Source organism: Nothoprocta perdicaria, unplaced genomic scaffold (genome assembly GCF_003342845.1).
Source record: "Nothoprocta perdicaria isolate Ctin4 unplaced genomic scaffold, notPer1 scaffold_36, whole genome shotgun sequence".
NCBI lineage: Eukaryota > Metazoa > Chordata > Aves > Tinamiformes > Tinamidae > Nothoprocta > Nothoprocta perdicaria.
In genome coordinates, this window is record NW_020455599.1 from 5,013,033 (window position 1) to 5,031,812 (window position 18,780).

Below are 18,780 nucleotides of genomic sequence, written 5' to 3' on the forward strand. Positions count from 1 at the left end.
GGTCGCCGCGCGCGCCCGGCGCCCTCCCGGCGGCCGTTGGGGGGCTCGGCCGTTGGGCGCGCGGCCGTTGCGGGGCTCGGCCGTTGGGGCGGGGCGCACGCTGCCGCGGGAGAGCAACGGGAGGCGTTTGCTCTCGGGGAGGGACAGGCGGAGCCCTCGCGTGCCGCGTCGGGGCTGCTCGGCGGTTTTGCCCCCTTGAAGGCAGGGAGATGGCAGTGCTGAGTGCGCCTTCGGGCTCTCCTCTGGGAAGTGGGGTCGCTGGGGGCTGGAAGGAGTTTTCACGAGGTTCTGGTCTGCAAGTTGGAAAGCTGTGAGAGTGATGATCCACTGCTTGGGAGAATGCTGAGTTTCTGTCTATCTTGGTGAATAAGAATCTGTATTTCTACTCAGAGGCTGTAAAAAAGTTAAGAAAAAAAGACAAGCGAACTTCTTTTCCCAGATGCCTGTCTGCATGGATAGAGAAACAATTGTGACTAATTCTTTAAAACCTCATTTAAAGAAGTCATTCAAAAAAAAAAAGCCCTTTGAGCTGTGTAGTGTAGACATGGTTAGCTGTCTGTTGTGATATAACAGTGGTGCGTGGGTTTTTAATATCAGTTGTATGTATCTCCTCATGTAATTGTATGCTTCCTTCTTTGTTAACCACAGCAGAATGCATCTGCAGGAAGGAATCAAGGTCTGCTGAGGGTTACCAAAGCAATCTGAGCGGTGAGAATGTGCAGTGTGTGCAGGTAGATAGCACATGTAAAAGCTTAAATCAAATTGGAGYGAAATATATGGGCTAGTAGTCAGAGAAAAAAGCTACAGAGCATAAAGACGGGTGAGTTATTTTTGATAGCAGCCGCTGGCTACCTACTGCTTAATCCTGCTTGCCTCACAGCCTCTCCATCTGTAAAGTCAGATTCTTAAGTGAAAAGTGTTTTGTAAAAGCATTTGTGTTTCCTGAGAGGGCAATAGTACCGGCTGTTGTGCAAACAAGGGAAATGGTTTGAAGATGAGGAATAGCCTGAGACAAATACTTTACTTAACAGTTTGAGTCAAGACTTTAGTCAAAGAATGAAGGTAAACCTGGTTTTAAATCTCACATGTGAATAGCTCCWGAAAGGCTGCAGTTAGATAAACTTTTGAGTGTCTGTGAGCATTTGTTTCCATAGTTCATGCTAACACAGACTGTGTTGTGTACAGTTTGATTTTTTTAAAATAACCTGACTGCTGTATGAGATGTGTAATATTTCACCATTTGTATCTCTGCACTTTCTGCTTCTTTGCAGTGCATGTTAAACATACTCATTTTATTTATAACATAATTAGATCTGCCTGAGTCAAGATAAAATTTGGTACAGATTGCTAAGCCTGCCTGAGAAATCTGCTAGCACTTGCTTGGCTAGTCTTGTGCTTCAGACAGGCTCGGCCATATGGGCTGATTAGAGAGGATGGATAAAACTACTATTTTTTTTTTTTTTTTTAACCTATTTGAACAAGTGCTTCCAGATCGAGGGTCCTTTGCCTTTCCTATAAAAACCTTTCACATTTCTCGTTTTTATTTGTCCTTTCAGATGTAAAACTGGCTGTTACTGAAAAATCATCACCTTATAGATATTCATAAATTAATATAAAATATTTCCAAAAGACAGATGCTAAACAGTGAGCATATGAGAAGATCATTTAATGTGCCAGTGATAAGTTGAAATAAGACACTAATAACCCAAGGATATATTTTTAGTGCATGGAGATGCAATGAAAAATATAGTACTGGATAGTAATGAATTAATTATTGTTTGCTCTTATAACCATAGTTAAGATTTTGTTGCATTCTTACATTTGCTCTTAACCAAAACAGTTATATGATTGTCATGATTTAAAAGCGGGAGGTATTTTTACACAGTAACTCTGAGAGTTACAACAGCACTAAAATATTGTTTTAGTGTTGTTGTAAATGCTGTGGTGTAAACTTCTGGATTGCTGCTATCAACTTTTTGTGAATTAAGTCTTTGATGTTTAATAGTGTTTGGGTAAAAGCACTGTCTGATTGCTTAATTTGAAGCCAGTAGGTTCATAGCAAATGATTCAAGAGATGGCTGAAGACTGATTGCTCATGTGAATGTTTAGAAAGTGCTCCCAAAGTGCAAAAGTTGCCCATAACAGTCAATATACCTGCAGTGTCACAGCCAAGCTAGACAACTCATTATGTTTATACCAATGCAAACAGGTTTATTTCTGAGATATGTGGCTTGCCAAGTTTTTCCAGTGCTCTTCCTTMCATTGGAAGGAAGTTAATTTAATATTGCTTGACTGTGAAGTTATATTCTCTGTCAATTCTGTATTTCTGTGGCATAATATGGTAGTTCCCAGTGTGTTTCTGTTGGTTTCAGTTCCTCATTAAGTTGCTGTGGACCTGTAGGAATCTTAGATACTTGTAACTTTTGCTAGTCATTAATGAAAATACAGTTCAAAGTGGTAAGAGAATCATAYTAAGGTGTAAGGTTCCTGTAGCTAAAAGAGAATAACTTATAACACTTTTGAAGYATAGTTTGTACGTGTCAGTCAAGTGGGTAGGTTACAAAGATGAGCTGTTGTTCCCCGCTTCAAATTTGTAGGGAACGCTTCATTTAAAATACTTTCCTAAGCTATTCAAGCTGCTGCCCTTGCACGATACTTTACTGTGAAATCAGGAGCGCAATTAGAGCTGTCTCTTTCCAAAATGTGGAAGATTYCTGAAAACATTCCTCCCTTAGGTTAGTGCTTTCTAGAGCTTGCACTTTGGTGCAGTGTTAGGGAGCATTTCTGAGACCCCTGACCAGTAGGGCCACGCAACCTGCTCTATCTGCAGATACTGTGCAGTACTGCTCTGCTGGCCGGTCGCGTGTTACAAACCAGTTCGGAGTATGAAGCACTGCCCTTAATTTCGCTGATCACACAGAAATTTACTCAACAGCTGCAGGACTTTTATCAGATCCAGCAGAGGTTAATATTTATGAATGAGTTTTACATTGTCTGACATCCCCCCTTTAAAATGTTCTGGGAGTCTGGCTTATAACATTTATTTCTCTTCCTAGATTACTTCTATCATTTTTTTTCAGCCTGAACACTTAATCCTAGTTTTCTTCTTGCCTTTCTTTCCAAACTCTACCCTGCTAGTAGATACAACCTTTTCAGGAGGTATTTTTTTATATCTTGGTATGTTTACTTTGGTGTATTCATTCTCCTCAAACATTGCACTCAGTTGTGAGAAGTGAAGAAATGTAAATAGTTTGTCTTCTGTGTTTCAGTTATTTTGTGACTGATTGTTTTATGTGTAGAATTTTACATTTGCAAACTTGAATGGCCAGAAATGAATGGATTTTTTTTTTCTGTTTGAGAGCTGAAATTGTTCAGTTATAAAATCCCAAGAACTAGAWGTCTAAAGACCCTCCTGCTCAACCTTAGACTTTGTGATTTGTGATAAAATTTTTGAGTGCTGGTAATACAGATACAAACCAAACTGTGATAGCTTCTGATAAAACAACCCAAGAAAGATGAGGGCCAAGTTGGAGGTGTTTTAATTGCCTATATTCATCTCTGAACAAATCCTGTGACTGCTCTTCAGCATCTACATTCATCTAGTCTTGTAAATGTCATAGCTGAACTCTCTCAAGGTATGTTCTGTGCCCAGTATATGCTGTTTCACCTGTTTTCTCCTCACTCTGTTCTTTTGCTTTGAATTCTTCTGGACAGATCCGTGTTTGCTTTGTTGGCCTGTAGAATAGCACATTTGTATAGTCAGTGCCTTAACTAAGACTTCAGGAATATCAGTGTAAGAGAAGAGAGGAGATCAATATGTCCCTCTTCTGGATAGATTCCTCTCCTGGGGAATTACCAGCATGACTGTTCTTACCTGCCACGGCCAAATTCATACAGGCACTGAGCGTTTTGACTGTCAGGTGTTGTGCTGTCCAGAGATGGTTTAGAGTGAAGAAAGAGCCAGTGTGTGGCGTGTGTCTCCCGGAGAGCCTGCGAGCGCRTCTGTGCTGCGGCCTGCGAGGTGCCTCTCGCCGCCAAGTGAAGCGCTTCTGAAGTGAGCTCTGTGCCCTTCCCTGCAAGTACAGGGSACATGGGGCAACTTCACTCCATGCATTTGGAAACATCTTGCAGAAAGGTGGATTAGGAAGCATGTGGAAAGGGGAACACAGAATGTGCACTGCAAATCAAAAATACCCTGCAGCAGATTGTAGCTGCCAAGTGGGTGCTCAGATATAAGCTGTAAGAGCAGTGCAAGCTTATGTTATATTTCCCCTTCTGTACACGATGCTTTTCCAGTTTTCAGCTCTTGTGCATGCTGGGTAGTTTTCAGCGGGTGCTCTCCCATGAACCATGAGTGGGTTGGTGTCCACTTGAACCCTTGCATTTAATTTGGATATATCAGCATTTTTGTATACTAAGTGTTTACTTGTTAAGATTAGTATTTGTATAAATTGAGACAATATCTCATGAATGAGATTCTTGGGTAGAAAATATCAGATCCTTTATAGAACTGAAGGAGTCCTTGGAGCACTGCAGATAGTATTAAAAAAGGACATTATCCTATGGAGATAAAGTAGCTTTGAAGTGGTTTAAATGCATCAAGACTGCAGTGTTAAATATTGGTTTAACCAGTGTGGTGTAACTAAATCGCTGCAAAAATTGTGCAAACATGGCCTAGTCTGAAATGCTCATTACTTGGAATTTTTCAAAGTCCACTTAAAATCATATTTACCTGTGAAACATCCATGTGATTCAGCTGAGGTCAGAATATATTCTGTGCTGTTCATGTTTGTGATAATTTCATGTGTAATGTATCCTTTTTTTCCCCCCTGTTTGATCAACTATTCTGCCTTCTAACACTTTTGTGGGTTGGTTGTTTTCTTTTTTTTTTTCTTTTTTTTTTTTTCTTTTTTTCCTCAGCATAATGGCATGTGGAGGAAAGTTGAACTGTGTTTGCAGGTGCTATCTCAAAGAGTCCTGTAAAGCCAGGCTGTGCAAACTTGCAATGTGTACGGTTACTTACTTGCAGTTCTTCCTGCTCTGTTTTTTCCCTTTTCCCCATCACCAAATTAAGATTAGGATATGTCAAACTTTACTGTAAAGAATTAATATCATTATTTCAGTAGTGATTTGTTTGTAGAGAGTTCAATTGCTTAAAACTGAGATGATTATTTAATCTTGTAGTGTGAGTTACTTCCCTTGCTTCTAAGATCTATTTAGCAGATTTGCTGGGTCCTCACAGGCTGTGAGGTGCACTCATGGAAAGGCTGCCCCCACCCTTAATGTGGTCAATGTAGAGCAATTTCTTTCGATGATTGTGCATTTGTGTGTTATTCATACAGTTTTATTAGAAAATACCACCACCATACCCCAAACATACAGATTTACTGTATAAACAGCATGGCTTTCTAATAATTGTACCCACTAATACAGCAATAGAAAASTAAATTTATACTGAAGGATTTCTGACTTAAATCAAAGCTAAGTGCTAGATGTATTTTGAAACATGAGGTTTGTCTGTGTGCTTTTTTTAACTGTTCCTTTAAGGAAGAAGGTGATAGAGAAGGGATATGATAAACAGTATCTTTTTGGGTCATATTTCCCTTACGCTAACAGGGCTGGAAGTTCCCTATTTCCAAGAGAATGCAGTCAGTTATTTCAATACTTTTTTATTTTGTCTTTAGCCCAATGTTAGTGGAAGGTGGACTGTATTTGTACACCAACTGATTGGCGAGGAGAATTCATTGCTTTATATGTTTTTCCATTTAAGTGGCTAGTGATAAACTTCAGTTCAAGTTTCTGTTTCCCAAGCTGTGAACAAGCTCAGCCATGAGTTCAGAGCCTGAGCTTGCAAGAGTAGCCGGTCTGAAGCTCTGTTCTACTCCCTGGTCGTTCCTCTAGGGCAAGTTCCTACAAGGATGAAGTTTGACTTTAGGGTACTAAGATCAAGCGCAGGTAACTGAGTTATTGCAGTGTTGACAATCCCTTTAGCTTAAATTGTTGCCGTAACAGACACGGTATCTCAGAAACCTAAATTGCTGACATAGGAATTAAAAATAAATCAATTTTTCTTATTTCTCTGATTTAGAAAGTGTTTCCTCTCGCTTAAGTCTTAGAATAAGAGAAAACTATCATAAAAATGAATGTGCAAAATCTGTGCATTTGGAGGTGCATGTGTGCATACTTATGTATTCTTAGCCTAAGTAATTGTTATTACATTGTCTGTAAATTACARTTGTGTATAAAACAGTATTACTGTCAGATCTTGTTGTTGCTACATGTTATCAAAGACACTGTTTTGATTTTCCTCTGGAAATGAGACTTGCAACTCACTCTGCTTTCTTTTGTTTCCTGTAGGCTGGCACCCATGCGGTTATATACCCTGTCCAAGCGGCATTTTGTCCTGGTCTTTGTAGTATTTTTTGTTTGCTTTGGTTTGACAGTCTTCATAGGAATAGCAGGTAAGGATGCTGTTGTCTTTAAAATATTAAGTTTTTGTTTACTTTGTCTAAATGTGTTGGTGTTAAGATACTAATGAGCTTAGTGCCCCTGAGATGTCTGAGGAGCTTTTGCTGTAAATCAGCATTTAGGATTTACAGGGAGGGGCGACTGTTTCTTCTGTCTCATTCTTTCAGAGAAATGCTGCCTACACAGCTTTGGTAGGTTTTCTGGCCTGCCTTGCTTTGCAGGGGACAGGAGCTAAAATAAAAAGGAAAAAGTAAGCTTCATTTTAATATAATTTTCCCTGAGACTGCTGCATTAATTTTCTTACTTGTATGTCCATCTGTAAAATAATGCTGCTAATATTGATCTACTCTTAGGAAGTTGATGATTGTTTGTAAAGCCTTATAAATGTTGAATGATAAGTGCCGCAGAAATATAAAACATTTCAGTAATGTAAAAATAGGAATTTCTGTTGTTGAACATGCATGAAATTAGTTCTTCAGTTTTGAAGGCTTCTGTGAGAGTCACAAAATAACATGGAAAACTGAGCACTATTAGTGACTGGATACTTATCCTGGAGATGAGCCTGCTGTGTTTCACAGCAGGCAGTCTTTTCAGGTCCAAGAGGTACTTGAAAAGGAAGTCAGCAGTTTCATTTTACTAGACAGCTGCCTGGTGCCTCAGGGCAGCTTTGTCTTCATAGAAGTAATGTGAGCAGGCAGAGAATGATCATGCTCGTTAAGCAACCCTTTCTTCCCCTACTTAAACATATTTTTAAGACTTTATAAACTCCCCCAAATTTACTAATTATTTTTCCCTTGACCAGGATTTTCTCTTGTATTGGCTCCTTGACACTTCTCTTGAGGGTTGGTTCGTAAAGTTGTTGCTACCTGTACCCCATCCTGCCTTTCTAAGCCAAGTAAATGGGACATAGATAGGTAATATATATATGTATATCTGGGTGATGTGGAGGCTTCCTACTCTCAGCTAGATATCCTRCCCTGATGGTCTCTCTTCTACCCATCCTTACGTGCCTGTCCCTCTTAGAGTGAGGTGGCCCATGGATCCTTGTGACTCAGCTGCTCCTGCCTGCCTGGGGAAGAAGGGATGGTTAGTTTGAGACAGCTGTTGTCCCTCCATGCTTCATAGGCAGGATGCTCTTCATAATAGCATTAAATAATAAAATCTGTCTGCTAAGTAGGACCTTTTTTTGCTGCTATTTGACTTACAGTAGAAGCCTAAATCCCACATAGACTGCTTTCCAGTTCATGAAAATAAAATGGTGATGTTCCTTGTGGCTTGTGACTTGATGCTGAAGGGTATTATTTGACCCCTAAGATACAACATAAACACATTTATAAAATCACATCTTAAATGAATGATTAAGTATAAAGCTGGAAAGACTAAATTTAGTGTCATTTCCTATTTGGCTTAAAAAGTGAGTCATAGTTGCAGTGCTGTGTTTATATATGATTCTTGTGTATTCACAGCTGCAAGAACGTGCCAAAAACTATAGTAATTTATGATGGGGCAGAGAGCAGTGTTCCTGGAAGATAAAGCTGAGTATTTTCTTCCTAATGAGTAGAAACCCTTGAAAGAGAGCACTGTGTGTGCCCGTGCACTGAGGTGATGCTGCAGTGGTAGGAGACTTGGATGTGCCGAGCACAGTTCCCTTCAGAAACTGCCACTGCTGTGGGATTCTGGTCCTCTGCTTGCCAGGTTACTGACAGAGCAGGGATCTAGTGCATTATTACAGCTTAATTATTTTAAAAAGAATTATGTTTACCTTGGGAGGAGAACCACTGAACGCATAAACTGTGATGCTCTTCGTGGATTTTGTTGACAGCTTCCTGTGAATAGGGAGAGAGGTGCTCCCGAAACAGTGCTCACTCATGCAAGGGTGCGCAGTGAGTAAAACTCACCAAACCCACTAAGTAAATGCAAAGATGTCAGCTGTGCTGCTTGTACATGCCATTCCTCATACTCAGCATCAGCAGCTGCAGTTTAGGGACCTAACAGAGCTCTTCTCATCTGAGAGAGGATGGTTGAATCTGAGGTAGCTGTTTCTTTCCAATTCCTTTATTTTCCCTATGATCCATGTGTCCATGCCATTTGGGAGCATCTTGAGACAAGTCCAAAGAATATGCAGGACACTGAGCTTTTCTGTACAWGAGCATGATTTTTCAGTTCCTTGACTTAGTGGGGTTCTTTGCTGTTAGGTATGGTTCTGTTCACTTGGCAAGACTAAAGGGAAAACAACGATGTTACTTAATCACTGTTTCTTAATAATGTGACCACAGCATCGTTTTGGTTTGTTGTTTTAAGAAGCTTTAATACATTGTGTTAAAAAAAAAAAAAAAAAATTGCAATTACTGTAACTGCCCTAGAACCTCATGAATTTTTTGCTTGCTGCTTTTAAAAGCTGGGGTTATGACCCTATTCTACTCCAGTATTTTTTAATAACTTCTAGTAAAAAAGGGAGAAAAGAAACCTCTAAAAAAGATCATTYTTTGTTATATAATTACTGGAATATAATAATATATCAACTGTAACCACTAATTGAAATGTCACTCTGCTTTTTAAAACAAATACAGCTTTCCAAACAACAAACTGGACGGTTTTGTACATCCTTGAGAACTGAAAAAAATCAGTAATTCAGTGTTGACTTTGTAGCAGGTGGCTGGTGGTGAAGTTGGAAWGAATTTTAATATGATGTTCTAAAGGTGATAGTCAATACTTGATTTTTCTATTTCAAGTCAGTAGTATGGGTGGTCACTATTGTAATTAGAGTGCTTGTAGATTCCCAAGCAATACTGCATGCTCGGAGCTSTCAGGACAGCTAACCTAAAGTACTTCTGCCTATAAAGAGTCTATRTTGCTCATTTATAAACTCCCTTCCTTTCCAGTGTTTTTTCATATTAACTTAGACTATGTTATTTATCAATAATTGATTTGCTTTCATATTTTTAATGAGAAATTTGTGACTGAAACAGCGTGTGTTTTGAGGGCTAATAACTCCGATTAAGTTGACAGACCAAATAAGTAAGGGGCAAGAACCTTTGGGTGGGGAAATCTGTGCCTGGGAAGCCTCTAGGTCCAAATATACACATGTATGTCCTACCTGTGTCCCAACTTGTTATATATCTCCTCTGTGGTCCTCCACACCCAGTGTGTAGATAGAGATCTTTTCTGTTCCTTTCCTTTAATTTTTACAATCTTAGTTTGTGCACATACATAGGCATACTGTTGTATCTTTACGTCTTCTCGCAAATACCATGCCTTCTTGCAGGCCTAAGAAGGCAAAGGGGAGACTTCATTGCTGCCTRCAACTACCTTACTGGAGAGTGTAAGGAAGATGGAGCTAGACTTTTTTTTTTTTTTTTTAAGGATAAGAGCCAATTAATGCAAGTTGAAATATGGGAAAGTCCAATTAGATATTACATTTTTAATTTTGTTTTACTTTTCACTATAAAAATGGTTACATCTTGGAGCAGATTGTGTGAATCTCTGTCCTTGGAGGTATTTGGGACTTGACGGGCATGAGCAGCTTGATCCAATAGTGCCTGTTTTGGGCAGGGTTTTGGCCTAGGTAACCTCTAGAGTCTCTTCCAACATAAATTATGATTCTGTGGTTCCCCTGTTATTGCATACAGAGCTAGAGCCAGGATAGGAGTGGACTGATGCAGYTGATTAATGTCTGTGAAGTGCATGTGACTGGATCCAGAATGATTGGAGGAGCAGTTGGGTGAAAAGTCTGAGTGAACTGAATGTCTCCTACAACTGAATGTGAAACTCCATTGATTAAATGAAGTATATATTTTAAGAGAAATTCAATATAGAACTCTTATGCAATTTGTATTTATTTATGTGAATGTATAGAGATGTGTGTGCACATGTTTATATTGATATGTTGCACACACTACCATCTGCACACTTCTGTAGAAAAGGAGGGCCCACTCAGAACTGAGAACTGTCATAAACCAAAACAAAGGGAATTTTACTTCAAGAGACCAATATGATTCAAAATCCAGCACTTAGCACAAAGTACTGTTGTTGCGATTATACAAACAAGTATGCGCTAGATGCACAAAAAAGAGACAACGTCATGCACTCAAGTACAAAGGGACGTTTCTTCCCTAGCATCTCAGCAGTAAAGGCGAGGTAATATGAATGTTATTAGCTTAGTACATCAGGGAATGGGAGCAGTTTGTTTGGGGTGGCTTGGGAATTCAGTGCACTCTGTTAGGCTGCTTTTTCAGGTGTATTTTCCAGCCCTTTGTGGAGCTTCAGGCTGCTGTTGCAGCAATGTTACTGACACTTAGCTACTTTTTCTCTYGCCAAGTACTTTCATGCCTGCAGTGTATCCAGACCTTAACTTGAGAAAAATACCTATGTAAACTATGTAATCATGCTCAGAAAGCTTATGGTTAAGAAATGCKTAAAGGAAATTAGGTGGGGAAAAAGAATCAGGCCAAGATTATTAAGATATTTATATGTCTGAGCGACTGACCTGTCTGCCTAAGCATTGGTGAAGTGGGCTGTTACTTATGTGCCTCCCAGGGATGCTTCCTAACTATTTTGTACAATTTTTTGAAATACCATGTTTATATTGTTGCTTATGAATAATATACATCAATATTCTTTTTTTTTTCTATTACTATATTGTATAGGTCCTAATGTTATTGAAACTTCTGTAGCAAGAACTGACTTAAATAACAGCCTGAAGGTAAGAGTTAAGATATATTGTTGGATTACMCGAATGGCTTTACTTATTTTATGACAATGGTTGAACACATCTCTCTACTCTCCTCCATCCATCAGCCCCACTTCAAAATTATTTTATAKTTTAAGCAGTTAGATTTTTTTATTACTGCTATGTATTTCAGGAATGACACCGCAGCAATTTCTAGTCTCCTGTGAGCAGGTTGCCTTAGTGGGGAAGGCAGGGAATTTTGAGTTAGGTGACACATCTTTACAGTAATTTCTGATAAAGTAACACTGAATGATAGGATTCCCTAGTGAATGCATGATGGAGGTTCTTCTAAAGACCTACTAAGAGAAATTGAGAGCAGAAATGGAAAAGCAGTGCTGTTGGTGACAACTGGTAATCTCCTTCCTCTCATTTCCCTTTCTGCCAGTTGGGAAGGAGTATTTCTTTGTCTTGTTCATTGTTCAGTGTCAAGTGATGGAGGCAGTGAGATGCAGCTTTCTAAAGCTCACATTCATTTTCTTGAAAGCTTAGGTGGATTTAAAAAAAAATCTTAGGTTTATATAAAATAATAAAAGTCATTCCTGCGTGTGGATTTTATCTGTTAATGATATGCTCAACACTTGTGAACTTAAGGTGGAATTTTTAGAAAACCTATTGGAGCAGATKGAGGGCTAGAAATCTAACTCTTCATGTAGAGTGCTAGATTTTTTTTCTTATTTTGAGGATTTTCTTATCTCTACTTTTTTGCTGCTGCTTTTATGTGCTTTACTCATGCCCGTTCTGAATTCAGTGCCATTTTTAAACTACTTCTCTCATTAAAGTATTTAAAATTAGATAGGATGTTATTCATACAGTCAGCACAGCAGCATGTTAAATCTATTCCCAAAAAGTTCACACACGCACCTGTAACATTCCTTTGATCATTATATGCCCAGATGTATGATACAGCCTAATAACTGGTAGTAACTTTTTGTTGTTTTTCTTTTTACAGCTGAAACCATTTAATTTAAGTTCACCACCATTGTCTACTTACAATCAGCAGCTGTGGCTGACCTGCATAGTTGAGCTGGATCAGCATGATGGTGAGAATTTCACCTATCTCTAATRCCTTGGTTATGCACACAAGGTCTGTAGTTTCATGCATGTCAGATATGTGATGCGTAGTTTTATGGCTGTAGGTTTTTCTTCTGAAATAGTCTCTCCCTCTCTATTTCCTGCCCCCCTGAAAAGGCATGGACAGAACTAACCTTGAGAATTGGAGGTGGCGTGTTTGTGGGATAAGTTGTTCGTTATTTCTGAGAAAACAATGGCATGTGGAAAATCCGTCTCTCTGTTCCTCCATTTTTGAAACTATTAGATATGTAGATTATAAGTAATATTAATTATGCAATAAGATGACTGTAAGTATGTATGAATTATTTTATTGGAAATTGTAATCTTTAAAGATTCAGTCCAAGCATTTGTGACTTACTGCCTGAATGTATAAATAAGAAGCGTGATATCATTTTTTTCCCACTCTAGAAAGTATAACTGAATAACTTGAGTCATCTTTTGGCTTTTATGTGTTCTGAACTCTGTTTGCAATTTCCTGTGTGCATGTGCTACGTGTGCATGTAGCAGTAGCTAAATGTTTTCTCTTCAATTGCAGTATCCCTCAAGAAGAACGTGACCATGGCAGTCAAAGTGCTGGGGGTGGTGAAGGATGGAAGCACGCCGTTTGTTAATAATCAGGTTCACAACCGGACAAGATTGCTCAACTGTGCACAGGTACGTGCCTTTGTAAGAACAGTTCTGSTGCAGAACTCTAATAAAACTTGATRTGCCTGTTACATGACATCATAAATGAGAAGCATGTATCTGATAAGGAAGTCTCATGGAAAAGTTGGAGTAGGGTTTCATTTATGGTAAAAACTGTGCTAGTAAACCTGAGCAAGCTATCTAATTACCTATGTATTTATTATTGTTATTGTTGTTATTATTATTGTTTTGCATGACTCATGTGCATTACGTCTTGTTTCTTGTTAGCCTGGTTCCCTGCCAGCCATGCAGTATTTGCTGTTTAGTCAGTTAAACACATTAGAAGTGTTGTAGTGGGAGATGGGATCTCACCCAGCACGTAGCAGAGAGTCTGGCTGAAACCCTCTAGAATATGGATTTTGAAAAAGCCAATTTYCTTTCTATCTGAGAGGAAATGTTTACAGTATTTGATTTCTGGTATAATTTTAACTGAAAATGTTAAACTTGATTAAAATCTTTTAGGAAGGCATAGCTTAAGTTTTTTTTCTGATAAGCATATAGTATAAATCAAGTATTTGGGACTTTTCATGTATAAAATCTACAGCAATTAGAGAACTCAATGTCCCTTTAGGTTTAATTATATGCAACAAGAGACTAACACGCTTGGGTTTTCTCCTTCCTCATGCTAGCTTAAAAAATAATTAGTATAAGATTGTCCCATCTCACCRTCTGGTGATTTAGCATTTGACTGGTAGAGTTGTCCAGATCCTTCCCAGAGCTGTAGACAATTTCTTTTGCYCGTTTTAGTGAAAAATCAGTTGTATTTATTGGTTTGACCTTTATCCTGCTGACTGCTTTGACAGTATCTTCTGCTTTGTCTGATAGCTTTGAAGGAATACTCTATCTACAGGCCTTGCTTGAGCAAGTGCTCTGACTTATAACAAGACTGAGAGACAGATAATAAGTGTCATCCATATCTGACCATTTTAAAACACTTATTTTTCTGTCTAAACTACCAGTGTGTATTGTGGAATAAATTGAAGGACGTTACATGCTATTTTTCATTGTGTGTGTTCACAGAAATGTACTGAAATCATCGTTGCTCACCTTGGCTACCTGAACTATACTCAGTACAACATATTTGTAAACTTTGAAGATCTAGATAAGTTAACTTACACTATCCAGAATATTACTTTCACAGTAAGTATAAAAATTTTATTAACTAATGCTGTATAAGTCTGCTTTATTAGTACTAAAAATGAAAAGTTACGTTACTTTGGCAAGGAAACAGAACGATGCATCACAATGAAATTTCCTTTCAGTGCTAATGTCAGAACTATTGTAGCATTTGCTGTTAGTAAGATCAGCTTGCCTAAACCTGTGGGGAGAGACTTTTGTTTCAGAAGAGCTTAGGAGTGCTGTTTGCTAGGGTAGGTAATTTTAGTGTAGTTGCTGGTAATTAAATAATTAATAGGCAAGCTAGGCTGGAACATCCACTTTTCGGCATTTGCTTATACAAGCATTGGCTTTCCAAAGCATGGTGTCCTCTTATGCCATTTTGGTAGCTCTGTCTCAATTAGCAGCATTTCTCCAAATTTTCCAAAAGCATGAGCTGGAAAGACACAACAAACTGATAAGCAAATGGAGGGGAAAAAAAGAGGAGAGGAAAAAAAAAAAAAGACTATGCATATGAAGAAAAAATGCTTATTCAGACAAAATAAGCAGGCATTACTTAATGAAATAACTAAGTTCACAGTACTAAACAGTGTTTACAAACTATTTGTTTTGTCAGCGTGTGCTAAATGTATAAAGAAGTTTAGTAACATTTGCATTAGGAGAAAATGGAATTAACCTGAGTCTATGATATGGGTTACTATGTTATGTTGCACTTGTAAGTAGAATTCTGTATCTGAGCAGCTAGAAAGCAACTAGCAAGAATGTTACTGTAATTAAAAAGATGGTATTTGTTATGCTAAGTGAACTCYAGGTCTATTGATATTTATGATAGAAGACATTATAAATAAAAATCTATATTAAAAAAAAAAAAAAAAAAAGCTTTCAAACCCGTTGCTTAGTCCCAGATTTTAAGCAGGGTGAAGTGTTGGAGCTTTTAGTGATTCCCTTTATCACATTACATTGTAGACTTGCATGTAGAAACAAAACGTACCAAATCCAAAGCCCTGGTTGCCCRCAGCAAATAGTAGTGATCCCAGTGTAATGATCCCAGCTGAAATCACAMACTGGCTAGTGTCTAAAGGGATGTTCTATATTTTTTTTTTAACTTTACAACTTAAAAAMCGCGGACAGGTCAATGAACTCATTACACAGCGGGGTAAAGTTTCTTGTCCAAGCATATCTTGTACCAGGACCTGTACATTTCAAAAGTGGTTTCAAGAGAGAAGCATGCAGTATATATGTTAAGCCRTAAACACAGGAGAATTTATGCAAACTGACATGTAAAAATCAATATTTCCAACCTCATATTAGTCTGGGGAGTAAAGGAGCTTTTTTTTTTCTTTTTCTTTCATCACCTATGAAAGAAATCATTTGTCATTAGTTTGTTTTTCCTTTACTTTTATTTTCACATTTTTTAAACAAGAGAACAAGCCTTAAGAAAACGTGCTCATTACAGGAAATATGACTGCACCGTGTTAACTTCTTCATAATCAATTTATGCATCTGACCTTTGAAGTAAAAAGGAACATGCTGGATTTAGTTAAATATTGGAATTCAGACTTTGAATTAACATGAGATGAAAATCAATGAAAAACAGTCTCTTTGTTCTGAGAAGTGCTTTAACACAAGACAGAGCATTAAGTACTGCAGGGTGAAATTGAAAGGTGAAAAAAAAGAAGCAAAATTGTTACGGTGCTTTAGTTCTCTCTTCATTGGGTAGTCCCATATTTTTCAGAAAAAAAAAAGCAGCTTTAACTTGGGGGAAAATGATTAAGAATTTGTTTTCATCTGTTCCCTTTGATGTGATGGGATTTGATTGCATGTTGAAAAGCAAGGAAACCTTTTAGTAACCTTCAAGAATTGTTTCAACAGCATATGTATGACATAAGGAGTTAACATTTTTCATGTTTTTACACCCCCCCCGCCCCCCCGCCCCCCAATTTTCTTGCAGTGGAAGACGTACAATCCAAACTTTTCACAGGTGGAAATCTGGTTCCGATTTGTCTTTGTAGTTCTTACTTTCATGGTCACGGTAAGATTTTATTTCCTTCTGTTTAGGCAGCTGATGATGTTTTTCTTCAGTGTTGTGTTTAGAAACTTAACCYCAGGCAGTATAGAATTCAGGTATCAATGAATGTGTGTAAACATTGTTTCTAAAAATGCTCATCCAGGACCTCCTGTTGCAGCTGTTGGGGTAATAGGAAGGAACTTAGGGCATTAGGAAGGGCATTAGGAAAACAGAACAAATTAGGAAGGCTTGTTTTTTTGATTTCTTGATTTTGAATTGAACACACAGAATTTTGCTCAAATGAAGGAAATTCTGATTAGAGGTTAGAAAATAAATTCCAGTGCAGGTGCTCAGACATAGGAAGAGGTTGTCCTGAGTGTTTTGGGGCTCTCCGTCTTTGAGGGTGGTGAAAATCTAGTTGAATATAACCTTGATCCAGCTTCAGATCTGGCACAGTTTTGCGTTGGTGTTGGCCAGATAACTTCCCGCAGTCTCTTCCAATCTAAATTACTCTGTGATTAAGACCATCTATCACTTTTGACACTGTTTTGCCCATGGAAAAGAAGTGTTTTGGGAAAACAATCATTATGGAAAATAGAATTTCAGAATAAAGCAACTAAAGCACTTCACACTTGCATGGTATTTTTCTAGCTAGCTAGCTAGTTTCCTTTTGAAGTTGCCCAAGAGAAAAAGTAATTTACATGGGTGCAAGTCAGCAAAATGGGAGCAGAAATAGAAGCTTAGAGAGATGGCTCCCTTTTTACAGTGTCCTTAGCACCAAAATCTTCTTGAAGTGGGCTTGCAATGTACTATGGTATTTCTTTATTCTGATTAAAATCAGTAAGGCTCTTTTCTTTACTTTATAAAGTAAATTTTGTTTGTTTGYTTTATAGTGTCTGTTTGCACATTCTCTGCGAAAGTTTTCCATGAGAGACTGGGGCATTGAACAGAAATGGATGTCTATCCTTCTTCCCCTCCTGCTACTTTACAATGGTACTTGTAACCAAGCATTTATTATGAAGGGTCCTTTATAGGTTTATTATTATTATTTATGTATTTATTTATTTTTATGGCAACTTGGCCTTCAACTTATAAGCAGTTGTTCGTAAGGCTTCAGAAAACTCCACTTAAAAAAAACCCAACAAGCAAATTCAAAGGCACAATGTTAGGCAAATTTTTCACTCTTTGCAGTGATGAAACTTTCTACTCTGTTTCTTTGGAACTCTGAGTGTAGTAAGTGGTCGCAGCCATACTGAAACTTTTGCATAGTGCCATGTAGATGCAGTTGCTGCATTTACCTGATAAAACTTTCGACTTCTTTTTCCAGATGCTAATGTTTTAGTTAAAAGGCAAAACTGTTTTTAGATTACTTTATAAACAGCATCAAATTCTAGTGCTGTTTAGCAGTATTAAAGTAATATTTGATTTTGAGTCAGGCTATGGTAACTTTTTTAGGTCATAGCCATGAACAGTGGTTTAGCAGAAGATCTGATAAAACATGCGCTCTTCCAGAAACCTTGGCAACCATTTTAGAGTGTTTCTGTAACACAGAGGATTGCTGCGGGAGGCCTCATTTCCTCTGTAAATTGCTTTAAAATAGGGCAAACTTCAATTTCGCTTACTTGTGTAATATACCTGGTTATTTATTTTTTCTGAAGATAGATTTTGCTTTGCCTCATAATGGAAAAGATTGCTTTTTTCTCCCCTGTTAAACTATTTCTCTTATTTTGTTACAGATCCATTTTTCCCCCTTTCTTTTTTGGTCAACAGCTGGTTTCCTGGAATGCTAGATGATCTATTCCAGTCACTGTTCCTGTGTGCGTTGCTGCTGTTCTGGCTTTGTGTATACCACGGAATAAGAGTGCAGGTAGGGGTGCAATAGTAGCTAACCAGTATCTGCTGGGAAGAGGGTCCTTTTTTTTTGTTTGTTKGTTTTTTGKTTTTTGTTTTCTCAAAAAGTGGCAAAATTAAAATCTGATTAAAAAGAAAAGGTGACACACTGTCCTCAAAATACGCTATGACTTATGAGGCTTTGGGATTAAAATGATCCATAGTGGAAAAGATTGTTGTGGCGCTRCTATGGCTGAATGAGGTAGATGGACAGTTCACTCTCAGCTATTGCAAGACATACTACAGAATAAAGGTGCCATTACRCTAAAAATATTGCATAAGAAAAATAGCAATTCTGGAGCATGGTCCTGTAGCTACAGTATCAATCAAATAGGCGAGACYTTATCAATAAAATGCCTGAAATCTACTGTAGCTTAAATTTAACACAAATGAGGACAGTCTCGTGTATTCTGTAACCGTCTTTGCAAGTTGAAAATATGGATGGCGTGTCTCTAGTCAATTGAAAAAAGAAACAAAGGAAATAGTATTTCACTGTGTCAAGAACGAACCAGATATCAAATGTGGGTTCATTCCTTAACTGCTCTGCTGCTGTCTTAACAGGGAGAAAGGAAGTGCTTGACTTTCTATCTGCCCAAATTCTTAATTGTTGGACTATTGTGGCTGGCTTCTGTTACATTAGGAATATGGCAAACGTAAGTAGCTTAAAATATATTACAAAGGTTATGAGCTGAAAGCGTTTGAGAATTAGAACATTTTTTACAATTAGTAGTAAGTGTCTCTTCACACTTTAGTTGCAGTTTAGGAGTGGTAGTTATAGTGCTTGAGTTCTTGCCTCTTTTGCAAATTGTGACTG

General features: G+C 38.0%; 1 protein-coding gene across 2 annotated transcripts in view; it reads left to right on the forward strand.

The window, feature by feature from the left end:
- The window catches only part of TMEM181 (transmembrane protein 181), a 35,175-nt gene that overhangs the window by 6,990 nt on the left and 9,405 nt on the right, over positions 1–18,780 (forward strand). Inside the window, exons 1-10 of one of the 2 annotated variants that reach the window (XM_026044360.1) lie at positions 3,342–3,635; positions 6,358–6,461; positions 11,115–11,170; positions 12,147–12,237; positions 12,804–12,922; positions 13,973–14,092; positions 16,020–16,100; positions 16,970–17,069; positions 17,813–17,943; positions 18,528–18,619. In XM_026044360.1, coding sequence (XP_025900145.1) covers positions 6,368–6,461; positions 11,115–11,170; positions 12,147–12,237; positions 12,804–12,922; positions 13,973–14,092; positions 16,020–16,100; positions 16,970–17,069; positions 17,813–17,943; positions 18,528–18,619 — 884 coding nt within the window. In that variant the 5' untranslated portion in view covers positions 3,342–3,635; positions 6,358–6,367. Of the gene's footprint in view, positions 1–3,341; positions 3,636–6,357; positions 6,462–11,114; positions 11,171–12,146; positions 12,238–12,803; positions 12,923–13,972; positions 14,093–16,019; positions 16,101–16,969; positions 17,070–17,812; positions 17,944–18,527; positions 18,620–18,780 lie in introns of those variants that run through there. The other variant, XM_026044359.1, reaches the window with a different exon arrangement.